The sequence below is a fragment of the Xyrauchen texanus genome, chromosome 20 (assembly GCF_025860055.1).
Source record: "Xyrauchen texanus isolate HMW12.3.18 chromosome 20, RBS_HiC_50CHRs, whole genome shotgun sequence".
Lineage (NCBI taxonomy): Eukaryota > Metazoa > Chordata > Actinopteri > Cypriniformes > Catostomidae > Xyrauchen > Xyrauchen texanus.
Genome location: NC_068295.1, coordinates 40,339,024 through 40,355,116, shown reverse-complemented (window position 1 = coordinate 40,355,116; position 16,093 = coordinate 40,339,024). Strand labels below are relative to the sequence as shown.

Sequence of the window (16,093 nt, the reverse complement as noted above, 5' to 3'; positions counted from 1 at the left end):
GATCATACAGGTGTGATCTGCAGGAAGTGGAAGGGCTAGTTTTTTTAAAACCTATGCTCCTCCTTTTGTATGCTTCAATGACGAGACGAACTCCAAATGCAACAAAAATATGGCGGTTCTCATAGCCGGCAAGCACGATTACATCTTATCTATCATAATCAATCATTATAAACATCTGAAAAACACATTATACTGTATGTTTGATCACATATAATCTGTCCTCAAGTGCATCTGATAACCCTAACCTTTCTTTACAAAACCTAACCATGGTTTTACTACAGTAACCATAGCATCACCATGGTATTTCGTAGGAAAACCCAGTAACCACAAAACATGGTTACTACATATAAACACTGACAACCCTCATAAGCTGACTTCACTCAATTTAATTAAGTAAACTTGTTCCCTCAATTTAATTGAGTAATAGCATTTCCAAAACTTGTGTAATTAAGCTCACTTATTTCGGTATTCATATAAAATGAACGTAACTATTTGTAAGTTAGAGTAACTAGATGCAAGTAGATTTAACTCAGATTTGCTTTTAAATATCGTTCTTTCTACTAAATAATTTTAATTGAATGGACTCAAATTTAGATCATATAGTAACACTGCCCAAATTAAGACTATATCTGATTCTAGGTGAATAATAAAATAAACTTATTTCTCCACAGAAATGCATAGACACAATCAGCAGCACATGCACAACTGAGATAGTGTTAACAGAGTTCAACTTGACCAAACAAGACTCAGATCACTCTAATGGTGACATCACATGAAACAACTATTTACACAAAACAATATAGAAATACTACTACAAAAGAGATAAAACCTCTATGAATTATTAATAACAACTATTTTAATGCCTCCATAAGTTCCCATTGACCAAGGAAATATAATTAAATAATTCAAGTGCAAGGGATTATGAGTATTCACCATAGCCTCAATTTTGTACTCAATTGTTATTAACATAAAGTATTAAGTCAAAGGATTTTAAAGAAAAATATGATCAAGGAACATATATATTTGATGTATGAGCCCCAAACTTGAAATTTCAAGCAATGTTTAGTTAATATATCTTGATTTTTCAAGTAATGCCAACATTAGGTTTTACAATGTAGTAAAACTACCTTTATATTCATTTTTATGTATAATAATAAGAACATTTTAAGAGAGGAAAAAGGAAAAAGAATGGGAAAAAAAATAGTGATGAACACTGACTCAAAAAGGCACAGCGTCACCGGCATTATGCCCACGCCACTGAAGTGACACTGACACTGCAGTTTGTTGTAAATTTCTATGTTTCCAATAGACTACTGAGGTGCAAATAGCCGCGCTGTGTGGCAGGTTTTATTTACACCTGGTTGCAAATAGTCACTCTGTACAAATAATGTCAAGATGTAAAAACATTTTTACCCTCAGCTTTTATGGGTGAAAACTGGACTGAACCGAATGAAAATGACAATATTTTGTAAGTCTGAAAGTGTACTCTATTTTTTGGAAGCTTCATCATATCTTTCACTGACCAAAAACAAAGCATTTAAAAACATGCGTAAAGAAGGAGGTTGGTTGTCATATATCAGTGGAACATGTCCATAATAATGTGATCAACTACCTGTGGAGTAGATTGAAAATAATTTTGGGAAAGGCTCTAGCATCATTAGTTTGTAGATGCCACTTGTTTTATTTTTTAATATGCTGTTAGTGTCCAAATACTTTTTGTACTTTTTTTTTTTTTAACATTTTATATATATAAACTGCTTTTGATTTGTTCCCATTAATGTCAACTGTAACTGAGAACTTTTTGTGTTGATACGACAAAGCATCAAATGGCGCTTTTCCACTACACAGTACCAGTTCGCCTCGGCTCACCTCAACTCGACTTTGTTTGGTTTTCCACTGTGTAAAAGTTGTACCTGTACCTGCTTTCGGGTACTTTTTTTCGTACCACCTCCGGCGAGGTTCTGAGCGGGCTGAGGCGATACTAAAATGTGACGTAAAAATAATGCCGACTGCTGATTGGTCAGAGAGAATCGTCATCATTCACTCCGTCATCATTGCGCGCGCCAGACGGAGTAGCCAGAATAACCCCGCCATTTTTAAATAGTTTAAAAAGTAAACACAGATATAGCCTACAAAACTATTATTATGGCAACTCGGAAGAATACGCCGTGGTCAAACGAGGAGGTGCAGACTTTTCTTTGTTTGGTTGCCGAAGAAAGGATCCAGCGAGAGCTTGATGGGGCAACGAGGAACGAAAAAGTTTATCGAGAAATCTCGAACTGCTGTCCACACATGGCTACAACAGGACTTTCCAGCAATGTAGGGAAAAGTTAAAAAACTGAAAAGTGACTACAGAGCTGTAAAGGACCACAACGGCCGCAGTGGTTCAAACCGAAAAAGCTGGAAGTGGTATGAACAGATGGACGGTATCTACGGCCATAGACCGGCGAGCAACGGGGGGGAGGGTGGACTTGACTCGGCCACCAGTTTGTTGGAGGATGATGGAGGATGGTAAGTGTTTTAAGTTTACATTACATTAATTCTGTAGGCGCACTCAGCTCGAGAGTTATGTTTTCTGTAGGCTGGCTTTTGAAAAGCTGAAGCTCACTTATAACAACGAAGACTGTAAACTTGTGTCGCAGATAACAATTGCTGCTACCTCTAGCTAGCTGCTAATAGCAATCTGCCATTGCTATTTTCGTATTGTGTTGACTTTTGTATGATCTTTCTATCTAAGATTCATTTTCGACGAGGGAGAATGGTTCAGTGACACCAACAAGATCAGTAGCGTCGACACCGAGACCCGCAGCAGCGTCGACACCGGCAACCGGTTAGTATAATTGAGAAAAAGTAAACCCTTCTAGCCTGTTGTCTGTGAATCCATACACACTTATTAATATATCATTAATCGTATCAATAACTCAATAACGTAAACTTACTTGCATAACAACAGGAAGCATTCCCAGTTATGGGAATACAGGATTCATTAATATACCTGTTCAGTATTTTTATAACTTTCCAGACGTACACAGTGTACACCTATACTGTACACATAGTATTTTAAAGTTGACATTTACTAAAATAGTTGGGCTCAGATGTTAAGTCGTTACATATACTATATAAGTAATAGTAAGTTGTGGGCTTGTCTTTTTTGTGTAGCAGCTGTAATGATAATACATGTGAACAATTTAAAACACACACAACCTTTGAATGAAACGTGACTGGTCCGTTTTTCTTTATAACTCATTCATTGTAATTATTTTTTGGCCAGGACGGAGGAAACGAAAGAGGGAACAGGAGCATCTGACTGTCCTGAGGGAGATGCAGACATCGGATGTCGAGCAGCTGGAGTTGAACCGGGCACAGCGGAGCGCCATTTACAGATGGCACTCGATGATGCAGCACATGCCCGAGAACTCGGCGGCTTTAAGGAGAGAGGAGATTGCTGCAATGTCGTCCTTCAACCAGGCCTTTCTGGGAACCCTGAGCCAGCTTGTCCAGGCACTGAACCGGCGGGATGCTGTTCCACCGCCCCTGGACTGAAACCCCTTTGTTTATTTTATTTTAATTTAATGTTTGCACTACATGTAACATATGTATATAGTTGGATGTGTGAATTTATATTAATATTATATTTTTTTTCTATTTGTATGCGTGTTTAAATAAAACCTTTTTGAAACTTATTACAAACAGTGTTTTTTTTGGATGGTTTGCTTTTTTACAAGGGTTTGAACAAGTATTTTCAGATTGTATACTGTGATAACTTTTAATGAAAAACAGCAGAGACAACATATTTAATGATAATGTATTTATTTAGCAATTAAAATAACGCATCAGACCCTCTCGTACATCTCTGCCCTCCTCCTCAACACCCTGTGCCACTGGAACCATAGGCTCTGCTGCTGCAGGTGCATCCCAGTCATTGTCATAGTCCTCTCCGTGACTCTCACAAAGGTTATGCAAAGCACAGCAAGTAAGAATCATAGATTTCACAATTGTAACATCACAGTCATTTCTTTTCATGAGGCAACGCCACCTTCCCTTCAGTCTACCAAAAGCGTTTTCAACCACTACCCGTGCTCGACATATTTTCTTGTTGTAGATCTGTTGTTCTACTGTCAGCCGTCCAGTGTCAGTGAATGGCTTTAGGAGCCAGTTCTGCAGGGGATAGGCAGAATCTCCCAGGATGTAGCAGCCAACATTCACCCCACCAATATTCCTGGTGTAAGTTGGAAAGTGGTTGCCACGGCTGGCCAACTCCCACAATGTGGACAGTCTTAAAACACGAGCAACATGCAAGCTGCCAGGCAGTCCTGCAAACACGTTCCAGAACAGTCCTTTTCCATCTACAACACCTTGAAGGACGATGGAGTGCCAGCCTTTACGGTTGAAATAGTCACAGTGGTACTCCTGTGGTGCCAAAATGGGTATGTGTGATCCATCAATAGCACCAACACACTGCGGGAGCCCCCATCTGTTCTCAATGTAGGCAGCCATTTCTTCAAACTTCTCCTGGTCTGGGTAACGGATTTGTTCGGGAACCAACAACGTTTCTGCAGCAGCAGTGAACTCTTGAACACACCGGCAAACAGTTGTTATGCTTACTCGAAAAGATGGCCGATAGTTCTGTACTCTGAACCGGTTGCAAGCTTCCATAGTGCGATGGCCACTCTCTTCTTTAGAGGAACACACTTGCGGAAGCTTGTGTCTTGTCTCTCCATCACTGGACGCAGTTTGTTGTACAAATATATGAATGTTTCTTCCGACATTCTGAAGTTCTGAACCCACTGCGCGTTTGTGAAACCAGGAACAATAACATCCCACCACTCGGTAGCTCGGTTGAAAGCCCAAACAGACGGTTCGTCGCGGCGACTTTGCAAAGCTAAACGGATCTGAAACACATAAACCATGCACATTTTAGTACGTAATACTGGTAGCTATAAAGTTGATTAAATACTTTGCATATAGTATAGTATTTACACATATGCAAACGTTAGCATAACTTACCCTCTTGCGTCGGCTTTGAACAACCGGATTCGTCTCGTAGTCTGAACTCTGTAGTAATTCCCAAACTCTCCTGTTTTTTTCAGCAGTGTTTCGTTTTGCTGCCCTCAGCCTCTCATGAAACAACGTTTGTCTTCTTGCTGTGAGAAACAGCCACATCCCGAGGATCAAAAACAGCATACACTCGATTTCCTCCATTGTCCTGTGTGCGTGAGTAGCGGATATGTGTGTCGCGCATAAGATTACGTCACGGCAGTTTCCTGCGGCGTCGCTATGACGACCGGGTACTATTTGTGGCGGTACTGTCTGCAATGGAAAACAGAGCGAAAAGCGAGACGAGTTGAGGCAAGCCGAGGCGAGGCAAGCCGACGCGAGCTGATACTGGTAATGGAAAAGCGCCAAAAAGTTACAGCATTACAGAAATTATTTATCATAGTGTCCAAAAACGTCTCCATGTATCCAAAGGCCTCTCCAAACAAATACAACATAATATTTGTACATAAGAACAATGACTAAAGGTATGCATAGCATGCAGACATGATTTTAGTAATGAGATTTCTCAGAATGAGTGCCTTTTGACTCAATGAGTCTGCATCGAGTTTGTTATTTACATAGCGCCATCTCCTGGTGGCCACATGTAACATTGTGCTTCATGAGGTTTATTTAATGATCTATGCATCTGATTACCTTATTTGTGCGCTTGTTTGAAAGATCAACACCATTTTTAAGTAATGGCATGTGATATTTTATGTTCGGTTTATTTTATGTGAAGTTATAAGCAAAAATGCATATAAGTATTGTTACTTATATGCATTTCAGAATTCTGTTCTGAGGTGCAGGTTGGCGCTGTTTTGGCGGCACGAGGGGAACCTGCACGATATAAGGCAGGTGGTTTTAATGTTATGGCTTATTGGTGTATACTCTGACAATCATGTTGTTGTCAACTGTTAGCTTATGTTAGTTAACATGAAACAATGTCACACTGAAATAGTACATTTTAAGTTGAATTACTTTGAAATACACATATCAGAAAAGACAAATGTTAACACAGTGTTATAATATAACAAATAAAAGAATTGGTCAAGGGTCTGAAAACATTTGCAAGGCACTGTCTTAGCCAGGCTAGTCTTCGGTAGCCAGACTTTTGACTGTTGGCATAAAGTGTGTTCCACATTGCAGTCCTCTAACAAACTCTATGAAGCCTTTGATGCCACTATGCCTGGCAAACTTTGGCAAATCCAGAGACCAGTTCTTCCAAAAAAGCTTCAACTTGTTAAACACAACTTCCAAGTGAACTACTAAAAAAACTTGTGCACTTACACAAGAAGTTGCATGTTAGTCAGCCAATCAGATTAGAGATGGTCATATTAAGAAAGTTGCATTCAACATGCATCAGACAGCCATTTAATGGACTGTGGTGGGTGTGCCGTCTGAGGCTGTGTTTTTTTCAATATGTCACAAGACAAACTCAATGTTTCAGGGATACTGTGCTGTTAGTGGTTTGACCTCCAGTTGACAGTGGCTAAGTTTAAATGAATGCCAGAAAGTAGCGGCTTATTGAGAGAAAGTGGAGTTCCCATTAACATGCACTGTATAAGCAGCATACTCTTTACTCTCGTATACATGAGGCTCAGTCAGTAAGCAGCTCCACAGCAAAGTAATTTCCCCACCATGCTTGTGTAAATAACAAACATGGAATCCAAGGAAGACTTTGCCATTTAATTCTCAGTTGCTGTGTTGGTTTCTAGAGGTCGACCGATATATCTGTGTTTTTTTTAACTATCGGCTACCAGAAAAAAATCTACTCCCATATTTTCTGATAGTTATTTTTGGTTTCATTTCTGCATGGCTGGCGCTGGAGGGTTCTACTGTCTTAACTACTTGGTTCATCAATATAACGGTCCCCTCTAGAGGTTAAATAAAAACAATCAATGTCTACCCATGGAGTTTGTTTTGCAACGTGACTCATAGAGACAGATGCTTCAAAAGCGGGTTTGAAACATCGACAGAAAAAAGCCAAGGTATGTATGTCAAGCACATTATTATTATTGTCATGGTAAAACGTATCAGTCATTTAAGACAACCAACGGTGGTTTGATAATTCATTTGTTTATAACTAGGGCTGTCAATCGATTACAATTTTTAATCGAATTAATTACATGGTGTCCCGATTAATTAATCGCATATACAAATATTTGCTGAGAAAGCCCCTCATATAACAATAACTCAATATATAATGATTATACATATTTATATCAATATATAATTATACATAGTTATCTTTAAATATTAAAAAATTATATATACATATATAAAAAAATATTCAGATCATTAAAATGCATTACATTCTTGTAGCAGAAGAGTTCATCATTGATAAGACAATATAAAAACGGCTTTAGAATACAATGTATTGTTTATTACCATATTATTGATCATAAGTCAATCATTGGCATACAGTTCACAGCAATTGAAAGTGAATTTATCAATCAGTTGGAGATTTATTTTGAGTTCTTGTTTAAGGACTGTCAATTTACACCTACATCAGACGTCTCGGGTGTGTTGTGTCATAAACATAAAATGTTTAGTTCACTGTGTCAAGTTAAATATAGTTTAATACTCAATCTTTAAACACATCTTGAGATCCCTTAGTTTGCATTTGCACTCCGAGTGTTTTGAACACAAGAACGTAACGCTAATGTTTGTGTTGTTCTGCCTACTGAAGTGTTTTCTTCACTCTATAAACTGTGTGTTGCTCATAGAGCTGAAATTTCACTTACTGCCCTCTGGAATAAACAGGTGGTACTAAAAGATTGCATTTCTCAGGAATCTTCTTTATTATGGTCTGTGGGTATGGATTTGTAAAATGAATCGCACTGAATGAATGCGTTAATCGACAGCCCTATTTATAACTAATCGCCGCACTGGATATCTGCATTGCCGACAAGGTGGAGAGGATGCAAACATTAGCTGTTTGAATGGTTAGAACAATGATACAAGTCAAAGATATACATTTAATATGCTATTTGAAAAAAAAAAAAAGAATTATAAATAGGGCTGCAACTAATATTATTTTGATAATTGATTAATCTAACAATTATTAGAATGACTATTTTCCGATTATTGCAACGATTAATCATTAGCTCTTAACAGATTATTCAGCTTGTGCCCCGACTTAAAAGGTTGCATTAACCGTGCTTACTATTAATAAAGAGGACAAAATCATCTTTTAAAAATACCTCTAAATGGCATTCACCGAATTAAAGGGAAAAAATTATTGTTATAAAATTTAATTCAGTAAAAAATTCACTGCAGGAATCCTAATTTTATCAAGTGTTTTTGTCTTGTTTTCATTTAAAATAGTCTAAAAATCCTTAAAACAAGATACATTTACTTGAGAAGCAACATAAAAGATATTTAGACTTTCTTTAAGAGAATGTATCTTAAATATACAGTAAGTGTATTTTGTATATTAGTGTATTTTTTCACTTGGTTATACTTCTGCGAGTGGAGTAAAGACTCTAAAAGCAAGTCTAATTTTTTATAACATATTCAACATTCTTAGGAGCCGTTTACACGACAACATTTTCAACTAAAAACTGAAAAGTTTTTATGTGTTTTGGTGTTCGTTTACACGACAACGGCGTTTTGGGCCTGAAAATGCAAACTTTTGAAAACGTGTTTCAAAGTGTATGTTTTTGAAAACTATGGCATTATCATCTCTGTGTAAACATACAAAAATGCTAATTTGTGAAAACGATGACGTCATGTGCAAGCGTATTACGTGTTCTTTCTATAGGCATGAACTTCAAAAACTTCGTCCTTACCTCCAGACCAACACGAGATCATCAGTTGGAGTCCTTAAAAAGATGGCGTGCTTTATAGTCCAGGGTCACTTGTAGTAATAAATCAACCTCATCGTCCTTCCAGACAAAATTGCTCGATGCTTTCGCCATCTTCATTGTTTGTATTCACCACTCTGTGGAAGAATGCTTATCTGCGCAGGAGCGTAGAGTTTCTTTACAAATTAACTCGACAACTACTGGCCTGGAATGCATTATACAGCGTTTTTAGTCGTTTTCGCAGATCTGTGTGAATGGGTATCGTTTCAACAATGTTGTCGTCGGTACGCGGAACATTTAAAAAATGCAAAGGAAAACCATTCCGTTTTTAGTACATCATTGTGATGTAAACGTACACTTAGATAAAAAAAAAATTATTCTATGTTTTATGGGAAAACAAGCCAAAACAAAATCAAATAAAAAATGTATTTTGTTGCAGTGTATAATGAGGCAAAGACTGCCCTCTCTCACCTTTCTGTTCATTTCAATCCTTCTTTAACTCTCTCTTATTAATAAGGATGCGTATTGGCAATTTTCTTCATGATCAGAAATGCACAGTGACACGTTATGATTCAATAAGTCGCAAGCCATCACGTTATAATCTAGCTGCATTAACTGTTTATTGGACTGTTTATTGTCGCCGGAGATTTCAACCATGCAAATCTCAAGACAGTGCTCCCTAAATTCCATCAGTATGTGGACTTTGCAACGAGAGGGGCGAACGCGCTTGATCTTGTTTACACAAACATCCCAGCCCCGCCCCCACCTCGGCTACTCAGACCACATCTCTGTTATGTTAATTCCAGCATACAGACCGCTCGTCAGACGCACAAAACCGCTTCAGAAGCAGGTGAAAACCTGGCCAGCAGGAGCCATCTCTGCTCTTCAGGACTGTTTTGAGTGTACTGACTGGCACATGTTCAGGGAGGCTGCAACATATGGCGATTCTACCAACTTGGAGGAATACACAGCATCAGTGACCAGCTACATCAGCAAGTGCATTGATGATGTCACTTTCTCAAGACCATCACCACACGCTCCAACCAGAAGCCGTGGATGACTGCGGAGGTGCGCACGCTGCTGAGGTCCGAGACTCCGCCTTCAGAGCAGGCGATAAGGCAGCCCTAAGAACAGCTAGGGCCAAACTGTCACGGGCAATCAGAGAGGCAAAGCGCGCTACGCCCAGAGAATCCACAGTCACTTCCAGGACAGCGGTGACACGCGGCGCATGTGGCAGGGCATCCAGGCCATCACCAACTACAGGACAACATCAGTTGCCTGTGACAAAGATGCCTCCCTTCCAGATGCGCTGAACGACTTCTACGCTCGGTTTGAAGTGCAGAACGACGTGATGGCGAGGAAGTCCACCCCTCCTCCCAACGACCAGGTGCTCTGTCTTACCACGGCAGATGTGAGGAAAACTCTACGTAGAGTCAACCCACGGAAGGCTGCTGGACCAGACAACATTCCTGGCAGAGTGCTCAGAGGATGTGCAGACCAGCTAGCAGATGTTCTTACCGACATCTTCAACATCTCTCTGAGCAGCGCCATTGTTCCAACGTGCTTCAAGGCCACCACCATCATCCCCATGCCAAAGAAGTCTTCAGTGTCCTGCCTCAACGACTACCGTCCCGTCGCACTTACACCCATCATCATGAAGTGCTTCGAGAGGCTCGTCATGAGGCAGATTAAGACCCAGCTGCCCCCCTCACTAGACCCACTGCAGTTTGCGTATTGTTCAAACCGTTCAATGGACGATGCCATCACCACAACCCTCCATCTGGCCCTCACCCACCTAGACAATAAGGACTCATACGTTCGAATGCTGTTCATAGATTTCAGCTCAGCATTCAACACAATCATTCCCCAGCACCTGATTGGAAAGCTGAACCTGCTGGGCCTGGACACCTCCCTCTGCAACTGGATCCTGGACTTCCTGACTGGGAGACCTCAGTCAGTCCGGATCGGGAACAGCATCTCCACCACCACCACACTGAGCACTGGGGCCCCCAGGGCTGTGTGCTCAGTCCACTGCTGTTCACTCTGCTGACTCACGACTGTGCAGCAATGCACAGCTCGAATCACATCATCAAGTTCGCCGATGACACGACCGTGGTGGGTCTCATCAGCAAGAACAACGAGTCAGCATACAGAGAGGAGGTGCAGCGGCTGACGAACTGGTGTAGAGCCAACAACCTGTCCCTGAATGTCGACAAAACAAAAGAGATGGTTGTTGACTTTAGGAGAGCACAAGATGAACACACTCCGCTGAACATCGACGGCTCCTCTGTGGAGATCGTCAAGAGCACCAAATTCCTTGGTGTTCACCTGGCGGAGAACCTCACCTGGTCCCTCAACACCAGCTCTATCACCAAGAAAGCCCAGCAGCGTCTCTACTTTCTTCGAAGGCTGAGGAAAGCACATCTCCCAACCCCCATCCTCACTACATTCTATAGAGGGACTATTGAGAGCATCCTGAGCAGCTGCATCACTGCCTGGTTTGGGACTTGCACCGCTTCGGACCGCAAAGCCCTGCAGAGGATAGTGAGGACAGCTGAGAAGATCATTGGGGTCTCTCTTCCTCCATCAAAGACATTTACAAAAAATACTGTATCCGCAAAGCAACCAGCATTGTGGACTGACCCCACACACCCCTCACACAAACTCTTTACCCTCCTCCCGTCTGGCAAGAGGTACCGAAGCATTCGGGCCCTCACGGCCAGACTGTGTAACAGCTTCTTCCCCAAGCCATCAGACTTCTCAATACTCAGAGACTGGTTTGACACACACGTGTCCTGAGTTGCACTTTAATTACTGTCACTTTATAACTGTCTGCTACCTCAATAACTGCTATGTGCATAGAACATTATCTCATAGTATGTTATGTTTACATTTTTAGAAACTGTCATCTTTTTGCACTACTGAGTACTGGTCGGCGCTGCACTGTCTATTGTCCTGTTCATTGTCAGTAATTTGTTGTACTGTCCCGTACTTTGCACATGTTTGCACGTGCACTTTATATAGGTATATATAGGTAGTTTATATAGGTATTTTATTTCGTTGTGTAGTCTCATGTGGTCCTATGTTGGTCCTTTGTTGTTTTTATGTAGCACCATGGTCCTGGAGGAACGTTGTCTCGTTTTGCTGTGTACTGTACTAACTGTATATGGTTGAAACGACAATAAAAACCACTTGACTTGACTTGACTTGACTTAAGCGTGCGCGCTCCAGGGACGAGCTTCCACGTGACAAACTGTGCATCAGCCGGTTGCAGTTTCAATCTCTCACGGAACATTCGCTCAACTCATAGAAGAGGCACAGACCACACAGAGAAATGCCAGTTTCTGAGTTTGTAGTTATTTACATGATCTTCTTCCATATTATTTTAACTTTAATAAAGCTATAACGCATTAAATATAACTGCATTTAAGATGTAATGCCAGGATGTTTCCTTTAAAGATGCACGACACACAAGTTTTCCTCAGCTCCTGCTCCACTTATTCCACAACTAATTTACAGTGAGTGGAAAATTTTCATTCATATTTTACATTTAAAAATCTATCAGCCAATGAATCGGCTATCAGCCTTGTTTCCAAAACTTTGTTATCGGTATCGGCAAAACCCACTATCAGTCGACTGCTATTTGTTTCCTAAACTTTTCATAGTGTCCTGCAGCGGTGGGGTTTTCCTCTAATGTACAACTCTGGGATTCCCCCAATATATGAGCGCATATACCCGAACTTGAGGGAAAGTCGATATTTTACATTGGTTTGTATAAATTGTATATTTTTAAGTTTATGTGCTTTCCCCACTGTAATCTGTAAAATTTTGAAATCTTTCTGCTGTGTATTGTTGTTGGGCTCCATTCGTTGACGTTTGTTATCCAGTCTGTTCACGCACATGCGCACTCCTCAAAAACCTGAAAAACACAGCTAATGTGTTTACATGACCACATAAACCACGTTCTCCGGGATAATCCCAGGCGTTTTAAACGGATTTCTCTTAATCCCTTAAATGGCATAAGGAAAATGCCATTCTCGTTTACATGACGTTTCAAAATCTGCTCTCTGCAAAAACCCAAGAATAAATGGTTTTCCTAAGTTCATGTAAACGTGGACATTGTGGCAAGTTTAACATGACTTTGATCAAGAAGTCTGCACCCATCCCTAGTGCTGCCAGTTTTCACAAAGTCACTTCTAGACCCTTCCAGAAACAGACAAAGACTGTGTGCACAGAACAGTTATATTACACCGAAGCCCTAAGGACCTGAAACAAAACCTGGTAGGACAGACCTAGTTTTTGTTCCAGTTAACTTCAATGTCTCTACAATGATTTAGGCCAACCATATAACATGCTGCTCTGATATATTATATTAATATTCTTACATATCATATATGTTTTGATATTTGTCTCTTGTTACAAGCTATGAATATCAGAACTTGCAATATTAATGCATTTGGAAAACCAACCAATTTCATTTACATCTACTAACAACAGGACAACTGGATCAAATGTTTAACCCTAAAGTGATTCAGCTAGAGTGTGTAAGAGCTAGGTGATGCTTCTAGAAATATATCTTTTGCATTGTAGCATTCTGTAAACCATGATGTTTGTAATCAGGTGTAAGGAAGGTGTTAGTTTCTGGTTTGAGGTGTTTTCACACTTTATAGATTTAAATGGTCTGAGAGTGTTTTGCAAGAACTTTAGCTCATATGTGTACACTCCAACAAATGATCTTAGACCCTTTAGAAAGAATCACACTTACAGCATCTCGGAAGGTGATCCAATATGATCACACGGGAAGTCTGCTTGTTGTTTTGATAGTTCTGGAACCCTAGTATCGGCCACATTATGCAGACTCACTGACAAGCGCTATCTCCTATCAGACATGTTTGCATCGGCTCCAACATGTGTGGCAAGTGTCCCCTGTATCGGGACCAGAAGAGTGTTGTGTCAGCAGCGTGGGAGACCTGGGTTCTGATCCCACTTTGAAACCAGGAAGTAATCGCATTTGCATAATCAGTGAACAGCATGATTCTGAGATTGCACTGTATTACAGCCTGTACAACTGAAAACAACTCACCTTTTGTACCTCTACGTGCACATTCACCCAACAACACTTAACGTTTTGACCACTGGGGGCTGTGTTTTGGATTTTGGTAAGCGCAGATCGATTTCATCTAAAGAAAAGTCAACCTACTATTTACAATTTCACTGTGAGATCAGTGTGGGCGATAGGAGTATGGATTTGATGGCACTCTTATAATGTACGTACCTTCTGAAATGTCAGCATTGAAACAGAAATGAATAGATAACTTAATATTATCATTAATATAATATTATTGTGGTCTTGTTTCCAAAAAGAAACAACAGTGTTAATGTAGAGTGAATTTAGACCCCCCCCCAAAAACAAAATAAAAAACTATTTTGAAATTTGTTCCAATTATTTTGGTTCTTCTTCTAATTTGGACTAATTTTCTGTTTTGTTGAAGGCGACTGAATCAAAGGTTTTTTTAATAATTGTCCAATAAGTGACAGGATTTGCAGGGACTATAGCCCTGGTATAGGGTTTTTATTAAATGAATAGATTTGTTATGAAAAATTTTCAAACTGGGCTCACATTGACTGATCCAATCAAAATGAAGATTCATTTGTTTATAGAATACTTGAGATGTTATAAAATGCCAAATTTGATGTTTACAGGAAATGGTTCTTTCAAATAGGCATTATCTTAAAATGTCTCAAAAGTATTTGCCTAAGTTGACCGATTTTGCCCTATATCTACTACGGTATCACTAAACCCCCCTAGGGGCCTTTTACCCTGAGTGTGCGGCGGGCCTTCTACCCCAAGTGTGGAGTAAAAGGCCCCTTCACCACCTTACAAAAATAATTAAAACTATATCAAAACAACCTTCCATTATTACGGTTTTTATTTCCACACAAATGTTGTTGCTTCATCAATATTCAATAAAAAGACATACATTTTTTCAATCTTGAAACACTTTGTGACCAGAAAAAAAGCATATGTTCCTTAAGGTGTGCCCTACATATCATGATATGTGAATATAGTTATCATTCAGTACCATAGTATATTACAAAACTATGGAATTACCATCGGATACCATCACATGCTTTTTTTAAGCACTTCAGTACAATTGATCAAAAAAGAGAGCTGAATACACTTGTGTTGTAATACTAAGTCCTTTTACATTGGTCATCTACATATTATATATAGCATAGCACAATAAAGCGTGATTCTATTACCCAACTAGTCTGTTTCAGAGGTGGCATGAAAAAACGAAATAATATACAACACAAACCCTTCAATAAGTGCAATGCGTATTTCTAATCAGTCTCCACACTGCATGCAACATATCTGACACCCTATATATCAGTAAATGCATTCCATAATGGATTTGCAGAAAGAAACAATAAAACATCCAGATTTTTTTCCACAGCATCCACTGGAGGAAAAAATCTCCCAATGTATAAAACTGTCGAGCTCGTATTAATGGAAATAAAGATGCTTGCTTGCTCTAATAACTAATATAGATATACACAGTAGCTGAGGCTTTAACTTCACATAGCAAATAACCTCACACAAGACAGCAGCCTCATTCAACACCATTTAACTCTGATGATCTGATCTGTCATTTCTGCAATGGCTTTGCAACAACTTTGCATGAAACAGACTGAGAATAGATACACCTACTGAACCCCGGCAGATGCACATTATGAAATGCATAAACGCTTCTGGGTAGAACAGTTCTTTCATTAGTCGAATTTGTTCTTAATTGTTTAAAAGATGAATTTGAAACTATAATGTCTGGTATTTATAAACAATGCTATGAATGTGTTGTTTTCCTTACCATTTTGCTGCCTGCGCGACGGAATTCACCCTCGGAAATGAACAGCAAATAATGAGAGCACAGATACAAGAAGAAAATTCTGCTCTTGATATCGTTATTTTGTAAAGAAAAGGCTTGTTTTGATACAGCGGCGGTGTAAGCTATCTTCCGTCTGTTTCCGTGGGTTTCACTGCAGTAGCGATGGGAGGAAGAGCCGCAGGGCGGGAAGGTAGGGAGGGGCAGAGGAGACGCACTGCTATTGGACGAGAGATGAAGGAGGCGGAGCACATACGTGCTGATGGGCGGTTCTTTTGTACACTGCATACGGGACCCTTTCGCCCACACACAAAAACACATTTGCATAGCAGCTGCTCAGAGTCAGGGCTTCACAAGTGTTACTGT

The 16,093-nt window shown here is 39.9% G+C and overlaps 1 protein-coding gene across 1 annotated transcript in view; it reads right to left on the bottom strand.

Moving 5' to 3' along the window:
* The window catches only part of LOC127660549 (calcineurin subunit B type 1-like), a 47,120-nt gene extending 31,234 nt beyond the window's left edge, over positions 1-15,886 (bottom strand). Inside the window, exon 1 of the mRNA XM_052150869.1 lies at positions 15,713-15,886. Within this exon, the coding sequence (XP_052006829.1) occupies positions 15,713-15,715 (3 nt within the window). The 5' untranslated portion in view covers positions 15,716-15,886. The remainder of the gene's footprint in view (positions 1-15,712) is intronic.
* Positions 15,887-16,093: the final 207 nt, after the last annotated feature.